Source organism: Dermacentor silvarum, chromosome 1, assembly GCF_013339745.2.
Source record: "Dermacentor silvarum isolate Dsil-2018 chromosome 1, BIME_Dsil_1.4, whole genome shotgun sequence".
NCBI lineage: Eukaryota > Metazoa > Arthropoda > Arachnida > Ixodida > Ixodidae > Dermacentor > Dermacentor silvarum.
The window spans coordinates 202,328,078-202,353,977 of record NC_051154.1 but is presented as its reverse complement, the minus strand read 5'-3'; the positions used below and the strand labels follow the sequence as shown (position 1 = coordinate 202,353,977).

Here is a 25,900-nt window from a genome sequence, read left to right as displayed (position 1 = left end):
GTGTAGTCTTGCTACACATGCATTATACAGTAGAACCCCGCTGTTACTGTTACGTCGTTTTCGGCCGGTCCCGGCATAGCTCCCATAGGACCAATGCATTGGTAACCCCGCTGTTGCGTCGCAACTGTGGGACCGTTCCCGCATCGTGCGTTGCGAATTGCCGGCCCGAGCGGCCATGTTGACATTAGAGTGTACTAGATAATGGTTCTAGTACACTCTAGTTGACATTTCATGTCGCTTGCCTTGGTGGCTTGACTGACGATGGGATTAGCCGCCCAAAGTGCCCGGGGCGACACCTATGACATATTTTTGGTTTCCGCCAGTAAAAGCATGGCCTTTGAGATTTGCTATCTAAGAATGGTGTCTATGACGCGTTCAGGCGCTAAAATTGGTTTTGGCGCATAGATGTTCCGTGTAAGCATCAAAACTGAGAGCTAGGCCAGTTGGTGTGGTTCCACCTCAAGAAAACACTAGCGCGAAAAAGACGTAGACAAGCAAGAAACGACAAACAGCGCCCGTGTTCGTTGTTTCTTGCTCATCCACGTCTTTTTCGTGCTAGTTTTCCGTAGTAAGTCCAAGGGCAATAACGCTGTCGCCGCACGCCGTATGCTGTATGTGCGAGTGAAAGCGTGTGAGGGGAGCCGACGACCGCGGCTAAATCTCGTGCGCGCAAGAAAGAAACGCGGAGAGGAAGCATGCGTTCTTCCGTCGCGCTCTAGGCACCGGGGGGAGGGGGAGGGAGGGATAGCGGGCGGCGTTGTACTTTGGCATCAATTGCGTACTGTGCGGCGGCACGCGGTCGCGCGCCATATCTTGAAAGCGATCTGCGTTGGGAGCAGAGTCTAGGCAATGTAAGTGCGTAGGCGGCTCGTAGCTTTGTGCGTGCTGTGTGTTTTTGGCGCTCCGTTTGCGTTTAAGTGATAGAAAGCACGCAGGTCACATCGCTCACGCCAGCGTTTCGACAGCGAGTGCCCGTGCTCATCGAGTGTGATGTGTTCATGTTTGCCTGCGCGCGCTGACACTGTGCTTGTTTACAAGTTTATACGGACGATAAAACTACTATCCTTACTTTGTATAGCTGTCTACTAATTTGCTATCGCAATCGATGCTTCGGCTTTCGGGCGAAACTGCGACTTTTTTTCAAATGTAAGAATTAAAATAAAATTGTGTGCAGTTCACCACTACTCTCATTTCGCAATTTTCCCGATTTCTCGGCTCTTGCGTTTCCTGGCTCTTCCGTATTTTTTTTTTTTTACAGTCCCGCGTATCAGTGGGGTTCTACTGTATTATAACAAATAGATGTATATTGCAATTTTGTAAAACATGTCTTGATCATTTCTCATGTCCACAATATTAAAGGTAACACAACGAGTTAACACTCACAACAGCTGCTCAGGCTTCTGCAGTATTAGCTGCGTTAGTCCGTCAAACATTTCCAAAACATTCAGCATAATGTTATTGCACTTATACTATATTATCATAAATAATATTATAACAAACCTCCACCCAAAGGCACTGAGCATCAGTGGTAAAGTTGCTCCACTATAGCTCTCTTTAGCTTCACTAGCTTCACCTCGCGCGCCAGAGGGAAAGTGGGACGAGGCAGACCGATGGGCGAGGAGTGAAACAAACGATAGGGTGAGGAAAGCAGCGTAAACACTGCCAGCCGAGCCAGCACCGAAGTGCGGCACGGGTCTCTAGCTCCGCGCGCGATTTGGCGCGATTTGACACGGTGAAGCCTTTAATTTTTTTCCGCCCAGTTCTGCAAAACGGAACCATGTGTGCTCGCGCCGGCGTATTGTTTCTGAAATGGGGAGTTTGTCAGATCGACGCCGATCTATTACAGCAAGGAGGTCGCAATGTTGATATCAGAGTGCATTACTCACGAAATTCAAGGATTTTCAAGGAAGGAAAAAAATTCCAGGACTTTCAAGGGCCTTGAAAACGCACTTTTCAATTTCAAGGGTTTTCAAGGATTTCAAGGACCTGTATGCACCTTGTGCTGCAGTATATGAGGGGCTATGCTATAAGGTGAGAGTATTGTGCTGCATTCTAAACCATCTCTCTGCATGTGTTTAAATAAATCCAATCCAAAATATGACAGAAAATGCCAGACATTGCAGCACTGAGGGGTGCCTAGGAAATTACAAACTGCTCTATGCATTGGCTTTCTGAAAACATACAAGGCATTTCACTTCATTAGGCACGAAAAACGTTTTTACAAAGCCTTGCTCCCCAGGTCATTCTAGGTTGACTGGGTGCAACCTTCAGTAGACTGTCCTATTTTTACCAGATACAGACTAATAAGCTGTTTAGGTTGTAACACATGAAAAACATTAACTAGGATCTAAGGCACTCTGCTTTTCTTAATGCAATTAGCATTCTTTGCCTACTTCGGGCATTTTGAGCCTATCTATTTATCTAGCCTCTTACGCCAACCCAGTGGACCAAGTTGTTTAATAGCTTGAGGCACTAGGTATGTGCTCGTGGTTGTGATGCCATCGTGGTCATTGCATCGTTGTCATTCCAGCTTTGTGATCCAACTCTTGTCATGCCGTCGTCATCACGCCATCATCGCCATACAGTCAACATGCATTCATAGTCACACTACCGACATGGTCCTTCCGTTGTCATCACTTCAGCTTCGTCATCCCATTGTCATCACACCGTCATCGTCATACAGGTTTCATGATACCGTCGTCGTGACGCCATTGTCTTCATACACTCATCATCCCAACATCCTCATACCGTTGTCATACCATTCGACATTGTGCCGTCAACATACAGTCGTCATCATGCATTCGTTGTCATACCATCGTCATGATGCCGTCGCGGTCGTCGTCACACCCTTATCATTATACATTTGCCATCCATTGTCATATTGCCATCGTCGTCACATTGTTGTTTTACTGTCATCACTTCAGTAATGTCACCACCTTCGTCCTTTCATCAACGCCAATCCTCCTTTGTGATTATATCATAACCAAGCTGTCGTCTTTCAATCATGATTATGCCGTCACTGTCATGCCATTGTCATTATAGCATCGTCACCAGACAGTTGCTATCCTGCATCCTTGTCATACCTTCATCGTCATGCCATCATGGCTGTGCCATCGTTGCCACTCTCTTCGTCATCCACCTCTCATCATGCCGTGTTGTCAAGCCATCGACATCTACAGGCTTCACGATACAGTCGTCGTCACGCCATTGTTGTTATACACTCATCATCCCATTTCCTCATACCACTGTCATGTCATCCTCGTTAATGTGTCGTCATCATACAGTCATCACCATGCATTTGATGTCATACCATCGTCGTGATGCCATCGCAGTCATCCCATCGTTGTCATTCTAAGTTCATCAAGCCATCGTCCTCACATAGTCGTCATACCATTCTCGTCATGCCCTCACCACCACGCTGTCGTTTTACCATCGTCATCACTTCACTAAGGTCGTCCCATTGTCGTCATGCCATCGTCATCATACCACTTTTGCCGATGCATGTATGCCAAATCTTTCTTCGTCACTCTATCGTAATCATGCTGTCATCATTCAACCATGATTATGCCACCATTGTCATTTGCTATATTGTCAGTCGCTATCATGCATCCGTTGCAGTAGCGCACCCAGGATCTCTGCCAGAGGGGGGTTGAATTTTGTGGTGGTGGGGGGGGAGAGGGGAAGCACTTTGCATAATATGCATTTTCGTTGCTTTGGCCAGAGGAATCCAACAGTAAATAAAATGCCTAATAATTATAATACAATGACACCAAGGATGATGACGATGTTTATTTCTTCAGCGTAAATTTTACTCAAAGTAATTTAAGAGTGAATGAATAAATACAAGACAGTGATAGAGTGTTTTTGTTAATCAGGAAGATTCGACCTCGATCAAGCCACCTCCTGAATTGTAATGACAATGTGAACAGAGCACTGAAGGTACATGTTGGACTGGTGCGGCAGGACGTGTGGGAAGTATAACAATGGATGCAGCCTTCGTCCTGCTTCCATTGTTATACTGTCATCAATTAAGAATCGTCATCGGATTGTCAACATGCCATCATCGTCATACTGCCTTTGTCGTTCCACCAACGTCATTTCTTCTTCATCGTTGCATTCAAACGTGATCAGAAATATGTTGTGTCACTACATTGCTCGAATGCTCATCACATTACCTTCGACAGACAGCACGAGATGAGTAATTTTTTTTTTTTTTTTTTGTGCGCCACAGGTTGCACACAGAGAAATTATAAATACTAGTTTCTTAGTGTTCAATAGGCTTTAAATAATGCTCAGAAAGTGTCTGCACTAAAAAAGACCCTTGTTCAGATACAGAAGGTAAGTCCAAAATGTTTATGCAGTGAGTAAGGGAAAAAGTGGCAGCAAGTGTAGTGGCACTGCTCTCCCTCTCTCCCCACTCGAAAGGAGTCGGTTGAGTTCTAGTATGAGCTGGACTCCTGTATGACAAGGCTAAATTTTATGTGCGTGCTTTTTGTGCCAACCATTTTTATTCTGTCAAAATAGAGATTGACAAACAGACGGAACAAAGCACAAATATCAAGCTTGTGAAATTGGGCATGGTGGAGAAATTTATCAAATGTTGCAATAGGCCTACGGAAAGGATGCCCCAAAGGAAAGAACTGTGTTCAAGTGGCTCCAGCGCTTTCAGGAAGGCTGTGAAATCCTCAAGGACAATGCAAGATGACAAAACCCCTCCACCTTGTGCGAAGATGAAAACATTGTGTGCGCTCTCTTGCACTCAGTGACCGCCAAATCACTGTTCAAATTATATCAGAAGCACTTGGTCTGAGAAAGTTGCTCGTCCACAAAATTTTTACTGAAAATTTGGAAATTAGAAAGGTTTACGCCAAAATGGTGCCAATACTGCCGACTCCTGTGCAAAAGTTGCAACAAAAGGAATGTTGCATTGATTGGAAAAAATTTCTGACAACAGTGATTAATTCTTGCAAAGGGTTGTCATCGGTGCCGAAACTTGGGATTTATGAATACAACATCGAGCAGAAGCCACAGAGAAATGAGTGGAAAAAGAAAGATGAGCCAATGCCAAAAAAAAAAAGCATGAAAGAACAAAGCGAAAATCAAAGTTACATTGATTGTGTTTTTTGACTGCCAAGGAATTCTGCACCATGAATTTGTACCTGAAGGACAAACTGCCAATGCAGCTTTCTGCATGGAGGTTCTGAAGCATCTGAGAGATTGTGTATGTAGCATGCAACCAAATTTGTCAAAAGGTGGGTGTTAGATTCTGCACCACGATAATATACCTCAGCGCACCCTGCATTGACAGCACTTCAGCTTTCAGCAAGTAATTCCATCACTGTGCTGGAACATGCTCTCTACTCACCAGATTTAGCCACCTGCGCAACACTTCACGGCAGCATAAACCGCTCTCATCTACTGCACTGTCCCTTCTGCATGGTGCTCTTAGATAAGCAAATGACACAGAATTAAATGCTTACCTTTAGCTTGCGACGAGCATTGAACTTCTTCAAGCAGTCCACGGTCTCTTGGCGATGTAGCGTAGAGGCGACACGTTCCCGTTGCTGAAAATGAATTGCAGTAGTTAGACTCAAGCTGAGCAGTTGCATGATTAAAGTTCATTGAGAAACTGTAAAAAGCAAGATACTGACGCAGATCCACGGGTGCTTCAGAGCCTCTGCGGCAGTGATTCGCTTAGCTGGGTTGACCGTCAGCATACTGTTGATGAGATTCTTGGCCTCAGGGGTAACTGTGTCCCATTCTGGAGATGGATACTGCAACAGTGGAAATGAGAAGTTACGTTATTTCAATAAACATAAAATGATCAAGGAAAAAGCAAAGCTTGAATGAATGCACAACAAAAAGTGTCTTTTATGAGGTGTTCAGCATTAATGGTGTGGAGCAATTTATTCACAAGCAAGTTGCTACTAACAAATTGTCATAAGCAATGTTGCCAATATCATTAAAGATTTTGTTATCAGCTGCACTCATGCTTGGAAAAGATAAAGCTGCGAAGGAAAATGGCCATACTAGCTGGAAGGAGAACTTTTTTTTTCCTTTCCCCCCACCCCCCTTTCCCCACAGACTGCAGGTAGCACCTAAAGCAAGTTCAAAATAGACATTTAAAGTTGGCTTGTTAGTTTACCTTGCTATTTACTAGCTCTGGTAAAAATGTAGTCCAAAGTTCTCCCACTGGGCCACAAATGCTGCAAGCCGCATATGTCAAACACATGTTCTAGTATAAAAATTTAATAATGCCAAGCCTGTTCATATAGGCTGTGGCAGTTTGAAGTAAGTTCAGTGCTTGGGAAGCTCTGACTAGAATATTAGAGCGACAGCAGTGCTCTAAAAATTATAACCATAACTTAACATTGAATACAAGACTTTGAGCAAAATAACTGTAATTGAGGTCTATTGACGGTGTCCTTCAAGGACGCTACGAGTTCAAGGAACGGCGAGGCAGCGTGGCCACCGTCTCGAAAGACACCAGCGACCAGCGGCGCGAGCAGAGCGAGCCGAGCGTTGGCGATGCTGCTGGACGGAGGCGCGTCCCCCCCCCCCCCCCCTTCTTCACATAAATAACATTTCAAATACAGAATGTGATACTATGATAGGCATTTTAGGTCAAATTTAAAGAAAAAATAAAACAGCACCAGGCCTGTTTTACTGAAGATGGCATCCCTATTAGCAAATACTCTAATCCACTTTACCTCTTAGTGCCTGAATTTATTTTTGCCTGAAGAAAAACAACTGAAGTGAACTTCAATGTAATTGAATGTGGAGTCAGAACATCCAAAATTAGTCTTATGCTACCTACTCCCACACAGTGAAATTCGAGGCTTGTTACAGAAAACTAAAATGGGTGTCCAGAGCAAAAGGATCTTTTCATACCCACACATTTTTTTCACTAAGTCCTTCGACTTGGAAGGCAAACTGAACTGTCTTGCCAGGCCCGTAACCAGAGGGAGGGTTAGTGGGACATGACACCCTCCGAAATGATTGCTGCAGTGATATACAGCTCAACTCAAGTTACATATATGTCATTATATTATATGTACACATATGTAATTATATGTACATATATGTAATTATATGTGCATATATGTAAGTATATGTACGGGTGCAAAGCTCCCACACATATATATAGTTGTCTCTGCAAATACCCCTCCCGAAAATAATTCCTGGTTACGGCCCAACATCTCTCATATTATATGCACCCTGCAAAACAGTTGGTATAGCAGAAATGCAGTTTGTACACTTTTGTACAGACAAATGCCGTCGAATTGTGCAGGTGACAGTGATTGCAGGTGACAGTGAGTGACAGTCAGCTTGGTTGGAAATTGTGTGCAGATTATTCTTTTCCAAGTGAGAGAAGGCAAGCTGAGATGGTTTTGTTGGACAACTACATATGATGTCTAAATTCCACTGTTTCTCGCTGAAATGGCCAGTCCCAATTTAGGAGTTAAGAATTGGTATGTCACGAAATTGCTATGACCAGCTAGAAGAGGTTAAAGGAACTATAAACACAGAAGTCAAGTTATGCTGGTAAAGCATACCTACAAGGATAAAACTCCATGTACAGAACTGCAGTAAGTGAGAAGGGTGCCTAGGGAAGTAAGTGCACAGCAAACATCTAGCGCAAAGCGAAGCTCTATGCAAATGAGGCAATAGCTGTGTCTGAAGAAGTTTAAAATGAGGCGTTTACTAAGTCTCGTAACTGTCTTGCGCTGTACAATTTGAAAACTACATAGCACCCCAAATCAGTTCACTGCTAGACAAATCTGAAACCTTGTAATGGGACCCACTGGACCACAGCGTTCAGGGATGCGCACACAAGAGTTTGCATTCATGCATGCATTCATACATGCTAGAAGAAAAGTTGTTTATCAGCTGCTATCCCTTTGGCACCCAGAAATTGAACTACATGGTTACAAGCCATTGAAACTTAAAATACATGCCACATTCATTAAACATTTAGCATTTCTTCACACCACAGTGATTACCCTCCGACAGCTGCATTGTAGTTTCCTGCCATATTGGCCGAGCTGCCTGTCACTATAGGAACCCATCTTTGTTAGTATCTAGCAGTAGCAGCAGCAGCCACTAGGCCAATACTCTGCAGCTTTTTATGGCAAAATCATAGACCACTCAACAAATATGTCAGGGCTGGTGTCACAAAAGTTGACCTGATGTAATTTTGGTGGGGCAAACTCGAAAAACTCATCATTTTAAGTGATATTTTTCCAGCGATAATAATACATTTTTTGAGTGAAACAAATGTAAATAGTGCTCGGAGAAATCAAGCTTCCCGATTGCATGGAAGAGATGAAATGCATGGAGTTGTGTTCATAATCCCTTTAATATATTTTAGCTGCTACTTTTCACATTACGAGGTACTACAGCGAATACAAAATGTTAGAGGGTCCTTTAAGGCACACAGAAACAAAGCATTGTTAAAGCATTTTTATCACTGCCAAGAAGAAAAAAACAGCTGGAGCTTTACAACTTTTCTTGAAATGGCAAGAAGACTGGATAATTAATGCTGTAAAGCCTAGATTATAATGACATGCAATTCAAATCTTCTGCTCACTCGAAAACGATGTAAATACGTTCTCAAACAAAAATATTGGCAAGCTAAAAAATTATACAAAAAGTTCACTTTGCAAAACAACCAGAATGTGAATAAGTACACACTAAAAAATCTTAGGTTTTCACAAAAAAGTGCTGTATGAAAAAGCTGCCTCTTTGGCTTCACATCTCAATTTCTTATATTCCATGACTATTGTAATATTTGAAGTCAGCACCGCCTTTCTTTTAGTTTCACAAGATAAACTGAAATTTAGCCACCTTCCACATCGCTCTCATCTGGACTCCAACACATCAAGGACTACCAGGCAACGAAATGGCTCATACCGCTGCTCGAGGATTCACGGACCGAGTGGACGGAAATGTGGGCCTTACCCTAGAACCCAATGACTCCCAACAACAGACCAATAAAGACGCAATGATCACATTCCATGAAATTTGCACACATTACAAACACCAACGCCTAACGTATCCACCTCTCTCTGTGTCGAGCAAGCGCCAGAGCGAAATATTGTGGCGCCAACTACAAACTCGCACTTTTGTTACCCCACGCACTTTGCAGTTATTCTTTCCCGACACATACCCGACACCCAAGTGTCGCTTCTGCCCTGTCCAGACAGCATATCTCTCCCATATCATGTGGAAATGCCCCATCAAATATCCCCCCCGCAACCTCAAACCATTAATTAGTAGCGAGGAGCTGTGGGAGACTGCCCTGCGTAGCTCCGATCCCACCCTGCAGGACCGAGTACTGAGGTGGGCTGAGGAGGTAGCGGAGGCCTACCACGACTGGTAGGCGGACGTTTGGCAGCAGAAGGTGCTAAGACTGGAGCGTACAGGCTTCCCTCTCTCCCCCCCGGCCCCTCCCCTTTCTTAAAAAGGGAAATAAAAGTTCATTCATTCATCGATGCTTATCAGCGCACATTATGGACACCTTCCATACACTGCACGCAGTGTTTTCTCTTTCCCCCTGAAACACAGGTTCATGCACATGTGCACAATATTGTGACAGGGCAGGACACTTGTAACAATCAAGCAACAGTTTGCAATGATGTCTCTCTAGCAATATATGCGCAACCAATCAAGCAGGGAGCTTCCAGGATATAAGTCAGGTGTATAAGTAACGAACTTGAACCAGCCTAAAGAGACAGCAAGCAAGAAGAAGAAGCAGACGCCACACCTCTTCTTGTGTGTTGTGTCTGTTTACACTGGTGAGACTCACCATCGTCTGCCTATAAGGCTCCAAGTCTAGCTTTTCTGCACTCCATTTGCGTTACTTTTCAAAATAAACTATGCGGTTTAACATACAAAAACTGCACAGTGGGCTATGAGGAATTCCACAGTGGAGAGCTCTAAGATAACTTTGTCTGCCTGGGGTTCTTTAACTGCATTAGCATTCCTGAAAATGCAAAATTTACATAAACTCGAACTTTGCTTTTAATGTAAAAGCTTCACATTCTCGGTGCGGGTTATAGGCACAAAAATGCAGTACTCCCTCACCTGCTAAATTAGTCTGTAGAAATTGTCGTGCCCTTTAAAATCTGGATCACCGGAAATGTGGTGCTGCTGCTGCCATCTTAAAACAGCAACTGACTCTATCAGCCTTACATATAAGGCGGTAAGTGACTTCAAGGTTAAAGATTCTGGAAAAAAAACCTCGCCTTATATTCGAATAAATACAGTATGTGGAAAAATGAACAAAAGTGACATAGATTCACTCTCAGTAATGCTGCATTATCATTTATGTAAAGTTGCTCATTACTGAATAATGCAGCATAATCATTTGTGTAAAGTTGCTCATTACTTTCAGTATGACCAATCATATATATTTCTTCAGGCAACTATTATATTGCATCCCTAATTTCTAAGTTTCATGGACCAAGTACTAATGACAGGAAACGACAGCACAGATAATACTGTCATAGGTAAAGCTTGACAATGACATCTCCCTGCTGATAACAGATGATCAATTTTGTTGTAGTTACAACTACCAAAGTGCTATCTACGCATTATTGATCGATACCATTACCATGGCTTCTAGGCGAGGAGAAGGACAATGACCTAAGCCCAAACTGTTTTCAATGCCTCCTCAGCTGCCCAAGAAGGGGTCCTGAACCACCCGAGCTCGGGCTTGGTGAAAACACACAGCCCACGGATAGCACACGCTGCTGTGAACATCTCAGCCAAATTTTGCAGTCGTGCGTGGTGTGTGGAGCTCCCAAGTGGAGTGCGAAGTCACCTTTTTTCTCAAACACAAAGCCTTCTTAACCCGTTTCAAAGCTGCCGGCACATGATACATGTCGTCATATGCAAGAGACCCATAGACAGCTGCTATTGGCTGATAGCTGACATCAATCACTAGGGTGTATGAATCACTTCGCTTCTTCATACTGTTACTGTGTATATTTATTGATGCAGCTCAATGGCTGAAGTAAGCGAAAATCTGCATTTCAAATTTTAATAATAATTATGTACTTCCAGAAGAAGCCAACTATTGTCTGCTCACACTTAGCCACGGCTACCCGTGTAGGAAGTAACTTTGGCCACACTGCTTATCAGTGTTGTAGCAACTGGGTCTCGCTAATTTCTATTAGTTTTGAGCACTAAACTAGCCTCGAACCACGCGAAACTTCAGGTCAGACCACACATACGCTTGCCAGCATGCACACACTCCGGGCCACTCCTGGCTAGACACCTTGGCAGACATCGCTTCATACTGATCTATTGAAAGCGCTTCAAAATGGGCAATTTCGATGTGGCTACTATTTGTCGGTTAGACTGGTACAAAGCAAAGCTGGTCCGCACCACGTAGCAAGGCCAGACTGGAGCAAGAGTCAAGTGCGCACTCCAGCCTGTGCACCTAGCAAACGTTGCGCACTACAGTTAGCCACTACAACTGCACTAAACTGTGTCTGCATTGCTATGTAGCGTAGATACCGCGGGGTGCCACGACAAGCCTGCTCGTTGTAAAGCCCCGCTGAGCTCTCTGCAGCTTGCCGAGCACAACCGTGTGCTCTGAGTAGTCCCTGTGAGTGACGTGGCTCTAGATGTGTGATGAGCTGGCCCGAGTGCCAACATCCAACTGGAACAGGACATCTGCTTCCCGAGTTGCAGACCTCGAGGTGTGTCACCATCATGATCAAAGCTCGTTACACTAGAAATCCTCTCAATGCAAGTCCGCAGTGCAACATCCATCGCTTACCCAATTTGGGCACTGCCAACGTACTCGCACGAGCGAACATAAAGATGGCGTTTCACTTGATCTACGAAAATTGTCTGACTGCCTTAGAGGCAAGAGTGAAAGAAAATTCGCTACTAGCCACTTGGTGCGAGAAAACACAGGTACACATAGCTATCTACTACACTGTAGCACAGCATAGGGATGAGACACCGTGAACTCAACCGTAAGCTGAGGGATAGCCTTTTTGAGGAAAATGTTTTATGCATTGAAGCCCAAAGTTAACTGGAATGCCCATGCATTTCGTCGGACACTTTGAAAATTAATATCTCGAAACTAGTTCAGTCCTGAGAATTCGTTCCAAGTTGATACGCCTAGCGAACTCAGCGGCTATAATTCGTAGATTGAAAGATGTGCCGTAAAATAATTAATTAAAAGTTATTTAGCATAATTATGTTATTTATTCAATTTGGCGTTTTGATTTCTTGCAGAAGTAATGGCCGCTTCATCAAGTAGTCTAGATCAAGGATTATAATTGTGCTATCTGCCACAGGCAATTTTTTTAAAATTTGGTGCAGCTAAAATGAAACACCCTGTATAAATGTGCCATGTAACATGTGAATCTGACTTTCCTACCGTGCAGGGTTGCAAAGACAGTCCCCACTCATAAGCAAATTATATGTGACCAGTTGAGTAGATGTATTACAAGATATCTTTTAGGGAAAACAAGGGGAATGCGGGAGATGGCGATTCAAGATGATGAGTAACACGAGAACAAGGTGAGAGCAGGAGCCAACGTTTCGACAAGTGGACTTGTCTTCTTCAAGGCGACATATGCTCTCCTCGGCAGTGTATATATATAGGTAGGGTTCTTCTAAAGGCGAGAGAAGGTAAGGCGAGTGGGTGAGGTAACGAGCGAGAGTGTGTTAGCGGAGAGGGTGTAGAATTGAAAAGAAATATAATGCACTACTGATAGTTGGTGGAGGAGCTTGAGGCAGCGCCCTGTGTTAGCAGGTTGACGTGTTATGGCAGGTTCCTCTTTTCATGGAAGGGGTCGGGACGACTGGGGGTCGACGGGGGGGGTCTGCTCTGCTGGAGGTCAGTGAACTACCATGTCTGACAGGGAGAATAAAAGTAGCGGCAGAAAAATGGTATTCTGGCGCACGAAAAAAAAAAAGTAATGAGGGGGCATTGATATATAGATAAAGGAATGAAAGGTTTAAGTGAAAGCAAAGGGAGGTTGGCATATTATTGACAACCGAACAACGAAAAAAAAACAAAAAAAAAACTAAGCAACTCAATGAACAATAACTAAGTGCTGTTGCCTATCCTTTTCAATTTAGCATAGCTGAACACAAAATTCTTAAAGAAATCGCGGAAAGAAAGAATATTGTAATAAAACCAGCAGACAAAAGCGGCAGTATCGTAATCTGGCCAATAGAAAAGTACAAAAATGAAGCCTTCAAACAACTGAGCAACCATGCCCATTACACAAAACTCGACTCTAACCCAACTTCGGTTTACAGCAACCTTGACCAAAGTACAATAGCGCAGCTGCTATCCCAGGAACTAATCACCCAGTCTGAATATCGCTTCATGATGCCCAATAACAAAGAAGCCGGCCGCTTTTATCTCCTTCCTAAAATACATAAGGTTCCCGTAGAAGAAATATTTACAGCAGAAATCCGAGGCAGGCCTATAGTATCAAATAACAACACACCTACCGAGTCACTATTTAAATTCTTAAATCACCATCTGTCAAACATCCCAACCACCCTACCATCATTTGTTCAAGATACGCCCCACTTCCTTCGAATTGTCGACTCGATTAACGCTAACCAAATTCTCTCCGACCGTGCTATTCTAGTAACTTTAGATGTTTCTGCTCTTTATACTAACATACCCATGCGGGAAGGAATTGAAGCCGTGTCGAAGTCCCTCGCAATCAATCCTCAAGCGCATGCTCCCAAACTTTACCTGTCACTTCTAGAGTTAGTTCTTACGCTCAACTATTTCGAATTCGATTCTATTCACTACCGACAAACTTTCGGGACAAGCATGGGAGCACCATTCGCTCCCACATATGCCAACATTTTCATGCGACTGCTTGAAGTAAACCTGATAAAATCATACCCTTTAAAACCCCACACCTACCTGCGTTACATTGACGACGATATTCATAATATGGGAACACGACACAAACGCGCTAACCGACCTAATTAGCCATTTCAACCGCTTTCACCCGAGTATTAAGTTTACTGCTCACCACTCGCCTAGACAGATCAACTTCCTCGACACGACGGTTTACATAGAAAATGGAAAACTGAGAACAACACTTTACCAGAAGCCCACGGATAGCCAGCGTTATTTAGACTACACCAGTCATCACCCGCGACATTGCAAGCGAGGAATTTTTGTCGGGCAAGCGAAACGAATAAGAAGAATCTGTAGCGACGACAACGATTATATCCACCACCTAAATGACCTTAAAGTAACGCTAGCGAAACGAAACCATCCACAAATTCCTCTCAACCAAGCTTACGACATCGCGTCAAGATTAGAGAGGCAGTCCGCATTAGCTCAGGAACAACCTACAGTGAAATCTCGATGATACGATCACGGCTAATACGAATTTCCGGATGATACGAATTTTTCTGTGTTCCCGGCCGAGCCCCATTACTTTGAAACGTGCTAGAAATCGGTTGTTACGAATTGTTTTCGACCCGCGTCGGTTGATACGAATAAATGCCGCCCCATCCAACGGCCGCGAAAGAGAACAGCGCGCAGTCACGTGCTTTCTCCCTTTCTCTTTTGGTGCGGAGGCGCGGACGTGGCGCCGGACAGCGCGGAGGCCGCGACTGGGCGCGAAGAGTTTGATGCGGAGGCGCTTTTCTTGCTTTTGCGCTTTTCTCCACGCAGGCGTGGGGAAGCGCCGCAGCGAGCCAAGGGCAGCGAGCGAAGGTTCGTGCGGTCTATCGCTTCAACGGAAACTGAGCGGCGTAAGCACAGCGCATACAAAGGTCAAAGCCGTGTGGAGATCGCTTTCAAGATACGGTGCGTGCGACAACCCCGACAGCCGGCACAAGCGCAAAGTACAAGAACGCATTTGTTGGCAGAGTAGAAGCCGCTTCCCCCCCTCCCTCCTTCCCTCCCACCTGCGCTGCCTTCCTGCTTTGCTCCTTTCGCGTGGGAGATTGCGTCGCCAGTTAGCCTTGCGCCCGGTCATCGCCGAGCATTTCAACCAATCAGGTCATAACTTTGATGAACTTAAACTCTACAAACTACAGTCAAATTTTCGTTCTGCGCGAGACAGAAAATATAGAGAATCGTACCTTATTCATAAGTTCAAGACATTGCAACCCATAGGCATGAACGTTTCAAAGGGAGCTTTAGAATCTATTCGTTATGCTAAATTGAAAAGCATAGGCAACAGCACTTAGTTACTGTTCATTGAGTTGCTTAGTTTTTTTGTTTTTTTTCGTTATTCGGTTGTCAATAATATGCCAACCTCCCTTTGCTTTCACTCAAACCTTTCGTTCTTTTATCTAGAATAGCACAAAGGACCGCTCTTTGCACAATCTTCCACCACCAGTCTTGTTCAGCCATGTAAATAAATAATGAAGATTCTTGGGGTGAATATCACCATGAGGATATGTTGCATGCCACACTGAAGAACATAACCGCTTGCTTCATGACAGCATTATCAATATGAGAAGTATCCCAAATGACCACCCTGGTGTGTAAGACACTTTAAGACATATTTGTGAATTTGACACAAGAGCAAACGTACCTTCTCTTGGAAGGTGGAGAACAAAGCTGTCTAATGACAACCCACTATCTGATCAAATCCAGGACAAGCTAACACTCAATATAGAGCATAGACCATTGCAAGGGGGTGGACAGCAGCTGATGCTCCACCAGGTGTAGATGACCAATACTTCAAGGAGTACAAGCCATGCAGCACACAAGTGAAGACAAGATGTTATACCACTGTATTATGTGTATGCTGCTGTGGAAAGTGCTTATCGGCATATCAAGTGTAACTACCACTTGAAATGTGGCGATAAGCCATGTGAAAGCTCTCACAGCACCCTTTACTATTCTTTTAAAAGTTTTCACTATTCTATGCAGTCTGTCTTTACAGGAATATTCAACCAAACAGTGCTCAACATGCAGCACACAAAAGTAAGATCCTGTGATGCAGAAGAGGATGCTTGATTCACACATTCTATGTTGCAAAGGCGCTTGCAATGGTGTTGCGTTAGCTACTGGCCACATACCATAGTTTGCCCTTAGCAATAGACCACTTCATATGTACAGTGTCCACTATTAAAGGGACACAAAAGATTAAAAATAGGTTGAAGTGTATTAGGAAATTGCGCTTCTATAATACCAAAGAAGCCACTGTTGATGTGAAGAGAGGCTAGGTAAGCCAGGTGGCAGATGGTGCAACTGCCCTGACATTTCCACACCAGCTTGCCGTGATGTCGTGAATTTTGACGCCATCTGCTCGGGCCTAATTAGTTGTTTAATGGTAAAAGTGAACTATCTTGTATTCTAAAGGTGCTAAGCACTGAACGAGAGTTTCAAGAGCTTTTACTGCGCCGTACCAGTTCAAATGCGAGAAAATACTTTGAAATTCATGACATCGCACTGACGTATGGATGAAATCAAAGTTTAGCCTTCATTTTCTCTTCTAGTAATTAACCTCTTGCGGTGAAATTAGCAAAGCTATGAAAGGATACTTTATCAGTGTAAAGCGGTTTAGTGTTTCCCTTTAGATGAAACACCTAACTGGTAATAAAAGTCATAACTGCAACACTTCAACTATGAAGAGTACCTGGCATGATGCATTAGACATGCAGGCATTAAAAAAAAAAAAAATGTGCAGGTCATAGCACCATTTCTCTGCTGTAATTAATGGCAGAGTATACCAGTCAGGCGCTCCCTTTACGAGTCGCCCATACTGTACATCCATGACATATTGCAATCAGTAAATGTCATTCTGTAGTGTACTTTAAAGGCTTTACAAGGCATGAGCTGAAGAGACCACAGGCATTTTGTTTCAACACAAGCTCTTTAAGAGTATTACGCCAAGACAAGCAAAAAGAATCAAGTCAAAGGACTCACGTCATAGGCCCCAGCCTTGATTTGTGCATATAACCTATGTTGATCTTCATCCCAAAATGGAGGGTAACCAACAAGCAAGATGTACAGAATGACACCTGTAAAACACACAAGACAGTGTATACACATCACAAAGCTTTAATCCAATATATGGTACGATCATCAGGAAAATTATGTGACCTTTATGTACTTTTTGTCATGTCCCATACAGTGTTGCTCTATTTAGCTACAACATATACACACAAATCCAAGCCAGCACCTTTTTGAAGCTGAGAAGTCCTTACAAATTTAACATAAAAATCTCCTTTCCTAGCAATATTTTCCATAGACCCAACCACATTCAAAGAGACGAGACAAAACCAGGTAAAAATGAATGCGATGCAAGTCTCCCAAAAAATAAGTTGCACTGTAGATGGTCTAACGAAAACTGACATACAGGTTTGACTAAAATAGCAAAACTATTGACAAAAATGTGGCTTATTCCCACATAATTACAAGTGAACTGCGATCCTCTTTAATGTACTTAACTCAATTATCAATGTATTTTTGATAACAGATTATCTATTTCGCAAGCTGCGATAGAACCACTACAAAGTACACTGTCGCTGCTTTTTGCTTTATTGCTTCTGCAGTCCGAAAATAACTTCCCTTATTTCATCTTTGGATATAAAGAAAAGGAACACTGCATGAAACTAAACATGGCAAATTCAGTGAGTTTTCTTGCACTGGGATTTTTCTTGTCAGCCAGACGCTGTTTTATAGACAAAACATTTTGTGAAGGAGAATTGTCATCATGCACAATCTATTCACTGTTACTGTTATTGCACCCCAATTTTTATGCCATCAATGAAATCTCATCAACCTCGCGTGTTCTCACAGCTTGACCGCAACATGGACAATGCCATTGTCCAATCTTGTAATACCCATTCAAAGAGGTGCATGCCAACTACAGTCAAACATAGATATAATGAGTTCGGACATAATGAATTCAAATGTAAAGAAGTAAATCTAGAATATTTCTCACCAATATCATTGTGTAATGAATATATATGCTTATAACGAATACTGGACATAATGAGAGACCCCCCCCCCCCCCCAATGCAGGTCTCCCTTTTATTTCAGCCAGCGAGCCACCCACTATTAGGGCCAGAGTGGCGATGATGAGTATCTACAGATGAGGAAGATGAAATGTATATGCAGCGCTCGCACTAATTTCCCCGGCGCGCTGTAGCGGGCAGCCAGGCCGCAACTTCGACTGGCAAGAAACGCCGAACAAACTGTTTGAGACGCGAAACGTGAACAATCTCGGAACCACGGCAACGACGGTCAGAAGGAACCTCAACGGGAGCGACACGGTAGTTCACAATGGAGGTTTGTTCTGTAATGATATAGGGGCCTAGAAAATGGCAGAGGAATTTCTCACACAAGCCCGGGGAATGAACGGGTGTCCAGACAAGCACCTCATCTGCGGGACGAAAGGAAACGTCACGGTGAGAGCTGTCGCAACACTGCTTGTGGTCTTGTTGGCTGGCTTCTGCATTGGTGCGAGTTGTTTTTGTTGTTGTTGCCTCAAAACATGGCTCGTACCCACGAGGGGGGGATTGGCCACACTGGATGCTGCGTGTGCATGTCATCTTCCTCATCTGTACATACTCGTCATCACCACTCGGGCCCTAATAGTGGGTGGCTCGCTGGCTGAAATAAAAGGAAGACCTGCGGCCTGACCGTTGCCTCAATATCTTCATTATGTCCAGTATTCGTTGTGGGTGGCTCGCTAGCTGAAATAAAAGGGAGACCTGCGGCCTAACCGCTGTCTCTAAATATTTTTGTCAGGTGCGAAATTGTTATAACGAGGATTGAGCAGACTTGTGCATAACAAAATAGATGTAATTAATTACTTGTAATCAATTACATTTTTGGCACTTTTGTAATTATTTGATTACTTTTTTACTCGGTAACGCTCACAGTAATTCAATTACTTTTTTCAGTGATCACTCACATATGACCAGTTGACGAGACGAGTTGACTTTATGACGAGTTGACTTTATTGACGAGTACATTTAACAGGTGATGCAGCTTCGAGCAGTTGAGTTTGACAGAAACTACAGTAGAACGCCCGTGATCGTGCCACAAAACAGCCTTGCGAATGCACACGTTCAGGCAAGCCAACTTGGGCGCTCAATATTTGTTTCCCCATCCTAATGCTCCACCAGATGTTGGCTGCCTAATTGAACCGGCACTGCTATGACTCAATAGCAATGGCCATTTTGGACGTTCTGCATTCTGTTGAGAGGAATTCACCTACAGACAATTTTAATGCAATTAGCATTCTTAGGGTACTTGACACATTTTCCGGAGTCTGACTGGTTGTCTATCTACCTATCTGTCTCTCTAATCATTCTCCCACCAACTTGGGTCACTGAGTATGTGGCACAGGGTATTGTGACTTTGGCGTGGAGGACGAGAGACGGACCCTTGGAGCAGACGAAGAGGAAATGAGTAGCTTTATACAATATATATGTACAGATATAGCAGAAAACAGCATACATGTAGCAGTCAGAGCGCACCAGACCGACAGGGTGGCTGGTGGCGACTCTCTCTTCTCACAATGGGCCGGTTCAGCCTTAAGTGCCCTTGCTGACGCAGGCTTGCCAGTCCATCGTCGTGCAGAACTAGATTGGGTATGTGGTCACGTCATTCGCATCGCATTCCTTCTCGTTAGCAAACCATAATGTGTTGAAGGTTGGTGACCCTTCCCCATTTCACGTCGAGCAAGGCACTTTTGAGTCCTTAGTGCTGGGTCTTTCACCCGTCTAGCATATAGCGGCTGGGCATCAGCAGCATGTGGGGAAGCTGAAGTAACCGCGATGAATGCTTGCTCAAAGATGTGTGGCACAACAGCACCCCTGCCGCCAGACAATGCATCCGGAAGTCGAACTGTCCGATGCTGTTTGGAAGATTGGATGCACAGGTTGAGCGACTTCGTCGATGGTTTGGAGGAATAGGCTTTGTCGCTTTTTCCACCAGTGGTCTTTCTTGTTGCTCGGCCCCGAGAAGGTCCACTGGAACGACCGAGAATCAACAACGCCAAACCACTCCGGCCAAAGCAAGCACCCTCTGAATTCTCTCCAAACCGCCAGACCATTCTGAATGAACAAAACATTTTCTGAGATCTGGCTACGCTAAACAAGACATGAAATAAAAAATTCTTGAATGACACGAGACCCATATCCGAGAGAAAATTTGAGATAAGGGCCTTTCCTTACTTGGCAACACGTGACAGTGCTAATCAAATCAGAATTGTTGCAAAAGCAATTCTCAACTGTAATGCGGGCAGGTTGGTGAAGACCTAATTTTGCCCCCGAAAGCCATACACGCGAAGGCTGAGCACTTCTAACCTACGCGCTTGGACTCCACTTCACAAAAGTACGGAATGACATCCGACAACCCTAACAGCGAACCAATATAGCCCTTCGCTAAGTGCTGTCTAAATGCACTCGGCAAACGAGTACCACATTTTCAAAGCACCAAAACAGTTCTAGTGAACTATGAAACTAAATACTCCAACTCACACAAACGACATAAAAACAAAGTTAAAACAAAATTCCACACTGACGCTTACTACTAACAAGTACGATGCATAAAATAAGTCACAATCAAAATTGTGAATTTAGCCTCCTCCTACACTTATCTGTGAAAACAAATGGAAACACCAACACTTTCTTTACTTGAGCGTTCAGCAATCAGGTTTCGGTAGAACATGAACAAATTTTCTCCGTCTTGCGAACAGAAAAGACCAACAGCTTAAAACAATGTGCTCTTCTTTACATCTCAACCATTTCAGATGCTCAACACGCGACTCAACTTTATTGCAAAGAAGACTACAATAATTAATATTTAAATGACAAATAACAGAATGTGCTTTCAAAGTACCATGTTCTCAATCGCTTGGTGGTCACAAACACACCCTTTCAGACGACACCAGAACAAAACTGATTTGCCTGAAGAACGAACAGAAGCTGCGACTCTCGATCCGTGGCCTCGAAACACTCAGAGAGCGGCACATTTACGGACCCCTGTGCACGCTGTCCCTTTGTCCGCTAGGTAGTTGCCTTTCTTTCCCCCCCAGGAAGGGAGCGGCTATTGTAGCAGGCTTTCGAGCATATCTAATGCTTCGCTGTGTTCCTCGGCTTACAATGCCCTGACAATGCTGAGAACAGGCGGCATTTATGGCACCTGAATTTCTGTGAATTCCTTTCTTTCCCTACTCCTGTCACGCCTATTCTAGCATTCAACAACCACCTAAGCTTTCGATTTAGCCTAGTACTCCGATTTTTCCCAATCTCCAGCTGAGCCTTGATCTTCGGGCATTTGCTAATGACGCCGTGGCAGTTGGCGCGCTTGAACCTGCTCATATCGCCTGAGTCCGCCTTTATCGGCTTGTACCTTCGTCGTTTGTCTTCGGCATGGCTCACAATGGTTGCGGTCTTGGCACTCATACTCGCAGGTACACTGCCTTCTCATCGTAACGATATTGCTTCAGGTGGCAAAACCAACCTATGCTCATCGCCGCTGCTAGATGTCGGTAACTCTGACAGATCATGACTGCATCTGATGCCATCTGAGCTAGCCGGCTCGCCCAGAGGTCTTTCCTCAACTGGCCGAACTTTATCGCTGTCACCGAAATCAAAAGGGCCATTGTCGGCCACTGTTTCCAAAGCGGCCTCTCTCTTGACAGCAAAACAACATGTTTGCACTCATCCCTTTGCGTGTGCACCAATGGCACTACAGTTTTTCCAACACGTACTGAGCTAGTAGCCATCTCAATACGTGGTCTGTCCTCAATAGGCTCAGCATTATCCCTATCATCTCAGCCTCCACAGTTGGCCCGACTTAAAGCATCAAAATGCCTCAACAAAGCCCTCCTAGCCTCATCGTAGCTTTGAGCATTCTCAGTGGACAAGCGCTCCAGAACACATGCGACATTACCCGGGAGCAATGTGATTAACCTCACGGACTATAGGTCGCGGTCGACACCCTTTTCTCCACAAACTCTTTTAAAATCAGCGAGAAAAGTAACAATATTCTCACCTGCCTTGAAAATTTGAAGCTGAATTAGTGCACGATTCCAGTGGATTGCTTGAATTTCTAGATCAAGCTCTTTTATTCTAAGAGCACGTAGTCACGCTGCCTCTTGCTTGTGTATTTCATGTTCTTTCGCCTCTTGATCACGCCCCTCAGCTTCAAGCGCCTCCCACACTTTTCTGCTTTTTGTTTTCACTCAACAATGGTCTCCCAAGCCTCATCAGCTTCCTCGACCGTCCCGTCTTCTGCCCACATTACATCGAGAATCCCTTTTCTTGTTCTTACGGAGTCAGTGGAAATGCCCAACTCCTCGCAAATTTGAAGGAGGTCTTGAACTTGGAATTTCTTCATCGCGATCTCATTCCTCACGTTGTTTATCCACTAAATTTACCCTTACTTCAATCTAGACTCCAATGTTTAAAGAAAAATTCTTAAATGATAGTCCACCAGAAAAACAAAACACTCTCCTAACATCTGCCTGTGCTAGAGAGGTCTGGCGACATGAAAAGCAAAACATCAGGCACTCACCCAGCCAAAGTGGTTGACGCAGGTCGGTCTCAGAGCTGCCATCGAGCGGTGTAGCAGGCGCCTTCGAGCCTTATATCTCACAGCTTGCCATCCGCTGTCGAGATAATGGTTCGTCAATGCGACAGCTGACATCCACTATTGCGACTTCGGGGTGAAGAATAAGAGATGGGACTCTTGGAGCAGACGAAAAGGAAATGAAAAGCTTTATACAATATGTACAGAACAGAATAGCAGAAAATAGCGTACCTACATGTAGTGGTAAGAGCGCACTAGACCGACGGGGCTGCTGGTGGCGGCTCTCTCTTCTCGTAATGGGCTGGTTTGGCCTTCAATGCCTTTGCCGACACAGGCTTGCCGGTCCATCGTTGCGTAGAACAAGGTGGGGCATGTGGTGATGTCACCCGCGCCGCGTTCCTTCTCGTTAGCAAACCATAACATGTTGAAGGCTGGTGACTCTTTCGTGTTTCACGTTGAGCAAGGCACTTTCGAGTCATTAGTGCTGGGTCCTTCATCCACTTTGCATATAGTGCTGGGCATCAGCAGCATGCGGGGAAGCTCAAGTAACGGCAATGAATGCTTGCTCAAAGACGTGTGGCACAACAGTAAGCACCACTCTTCGATGAACCTCTTTGACGCGCACTTGGGTTGCTCTGTATGTGGCACTGGGTATGCGCTGCTCTTTAATGAACCTCTTTGATGCAAACTTGGAGCACTAGGTATGGGCTACTTGGTGTGTGTTTGCTCTTTAATCAACCTCTTTGACGACAACTTGGGCAACTGGGTATGTGCCGTTGCATATGTGCAGCTTTCCAATGACAAAAAAGATCCTTGAAAATTGATCCAGTGCTAGCTGGAACCTAACCTGTGCCATGTGTGGACTTCACAGAACCACGAGATGGCACAGTGGGAAGCACGAGAGAGGAGCCCAGCTGCTATATGCTTGGGCGTTGGCAATATGGTGTGGCACCACATTGCTTCTACGCTAGTTGCACTGATGGAATGAAAATGGAATAGAAAAACTTTAATGAGGTCCTTCGGAACGTGCACTAGCACGGAGCAGGCCGCTCCCACGTTGGGACAGAAAGGCCTAGCCTCTTCGCCACGTTGCGGGCCCGTTGGACTGCCCATAGTTGTGCCTCAAAATCCGGACTGCGTAGAGCAGCCTCCCACTTGGACGACGTAACATCTTTGTCACCCCGTAACGCGGGACACCACCAGAGCATGTGTTCTAAGTTGGCAAAGTCTGAGCAAAGCGCGCAAGTGTTTGATGTTTGAATTTCAGGATAGATCCTGTATTTCAGTGTGGGGCTAGGGTATGCCCCGACCTGCAATAATCGTACTGATCTCAACATTCACTGTGAATGTGTTCTGCCAGAATTTCTTTCAGCTCTTCATTGGCCCTACCACGAACACCTTCTCCGAGCCCAAGTAACAGTAAAGCGCTGCACTTCATAGAGCAGCAAGACACAAGCAACACGGCATAGTAACCACAATCTTGTACACAAGGCGTTCGTGTGTTGCAACACTGCCCTTCCCTCCAGCGCACACATCGAGCGAGTTTTCAGTGTCACTGTTGATGTCTTCACAAAGAAATGAAGAAAGATGACCAATGAAAATTTTGAAACGTTTTGTTACTGAAGATAAACAATGTATGAAAGGCTCCAGAAAACACAATAAAAGAGCCAGGCCAGCTCATTTTATTTACTGTATTTGTGCAATGTTAATAAAAACTGGATGGAACGTAACTTTCCCCCATATTCTAAATTATTCCTTCACTCAAAATTCCACCTCGACTCAAGAAAATGGGTCACTGGAGCAATCACTGTACTACATAGACACTCCACAGCAATCTTTGAGAAGTGTAGTGTATTTTTAAGTAGAGGGGCAGCACTGTGTTCAACTCCATGGATAGAGGAATAGCGAGTCGTCGATTGTTTGAGAATACGGGCGTTAAGAGTAAACGATTACAATTTAGTAATTCCTCAATTACTTTCTTGAGGAAGCAAATGGTTACTGTAATCAATTGTATTCTTGAAGGACGTAGTCGTTAATCTAACCGGTTCATTTTTTTTTTCTGTAATGAACAAGTCTGGATTTAAGTGTAATGTAAAATTGGGGCAGAACCCATCTCATGATGACTGTCGATGGTAATGCTAATTGATTAGCATTGAATCAATATAGCGACACAATGTATTGCCGCCGTCGAAACACGTTGTGAATGAGGCATGTACTGCAGCAGGACTCCTCTTTCGCGATTCCCTAAGAACACTCCGGCACAATTTCGCGTAGCCTCCGAAATGCATGTGCGTGCAAACGCTGAGAAATGCATCATGCGGCAATCGGGCTCCTCCCTTGTGCTTCTTTCTGGACGCGCTGCACCATCTACTGGCACCATCGAGAAGTACATGCGTAACCTCCGAGACTAGATATGTGTTGCGCCAGTGCCTACAAACGCTGAGAATCGTTCCCTCGGTTGGCCGCATACTCAATGGCACACACTCCGAGACCAGTGCATTCATGGTGCAGCTCGCTAAAGCGTTGGCCTGAAAGGCTTCCATTGAAAAGCAGCACATACCCAGTGCATTTGTGGCACAGCCTGCTAAGGCATCAGGTTGCTGTCCTTGAGGAACCCTTTAGACGTCAGTTCGATTACACTCAACATCGGAGAAATTTAAGGGATCTTTTTCATCATTGTAGAGTGGCACATTCAGAGTGGCAAATACCTAGTTACCTAAGTTTGCGTCAAAGACATTCATGCTGGCACATACCCAGTGACACAAGATGGGATCAAAGAGGTTCACTGAAGACCAGTACAGGCCGAGGGGCACATACCCAGTGCTCGAAATCAGCGTCAGAGTTTCTTCGAACAGCGGTACCTACCCAGTCCAGCATCTACTGTGGCCCATGTCGGCATGGAAGAGGTACATTGAAAAGCGGCACATTCTTAGTGGCAAATACCTAGTTACCCAAGTTGGCATCAAATACGTTCATTGAAGAGCGGCACACACCTGCTGTAACGTACCCAGTGACACAAGTTGGGATCAAAGTGGTTCATTGAAGACCAGTGCAGACTGAGTGGCACATACCCAGTGTTCCTATCCGGCGTGAAAGAGTATCTTCAAACAGCGGTGCCTACCCCTTTCCGCATCTACAGTGACCCATGCTGAAGAGCAGCACGTTATGTACACATTGCCTCAAACTCAGTGACCCAAGTTGGCCAGATGGTTGGTTTCAAACCCTGTTCCATCAGCACAGCAGTCCGATGCGTTACCCATTCAACCACAGACAACCCAGTGACCCAGGTAGGAGGGAAAACAGTTAGGTACAAACATACAAACATAGATAGGTAGCACCCTGCATGAAGTACCAAAAAAATGCTAAATTAAATACTTTCAG

At 44.5% G+C, this 25,900-nt stretch overlaps 1 protein-coding gene across 22 annotated transcripts in view; it reads right to left on the bottom strand.

The window, feature by feature from the left end:
• Window positions 1-25,900, bottom strand: part of LOC119436648 (calcium/calmodulin-dependent protein kinase type II delta chain) — a 241,175-nt gene that overhangs the window by 67,705 nt on the left and 147,570 nt on the right. For all 22 annotated transcript variants that reach the window (XM_037703587.2, XM_037703590.2, XM_037703592.2 and 19 more), the window contains exons 9-11: window positions 16,895-16,989; window positions 5,652-5,774; window positions 5,481-5,564 (exon numbers count right to left, since the gene is read on the bottom strand). In XM_037703587.2, coding sequence (XP_037559515.1) covers window positions 5,481-5,564; window positions 5,652-5,774; window positions 16,895-16,989 — 302 coding nt within the window. The remainder of the gene's footprint in view (window positions 1-5,480; window positions 5,565-5,651; window positions 5,775-16,894; window positions 16,990-25,900) is intronic.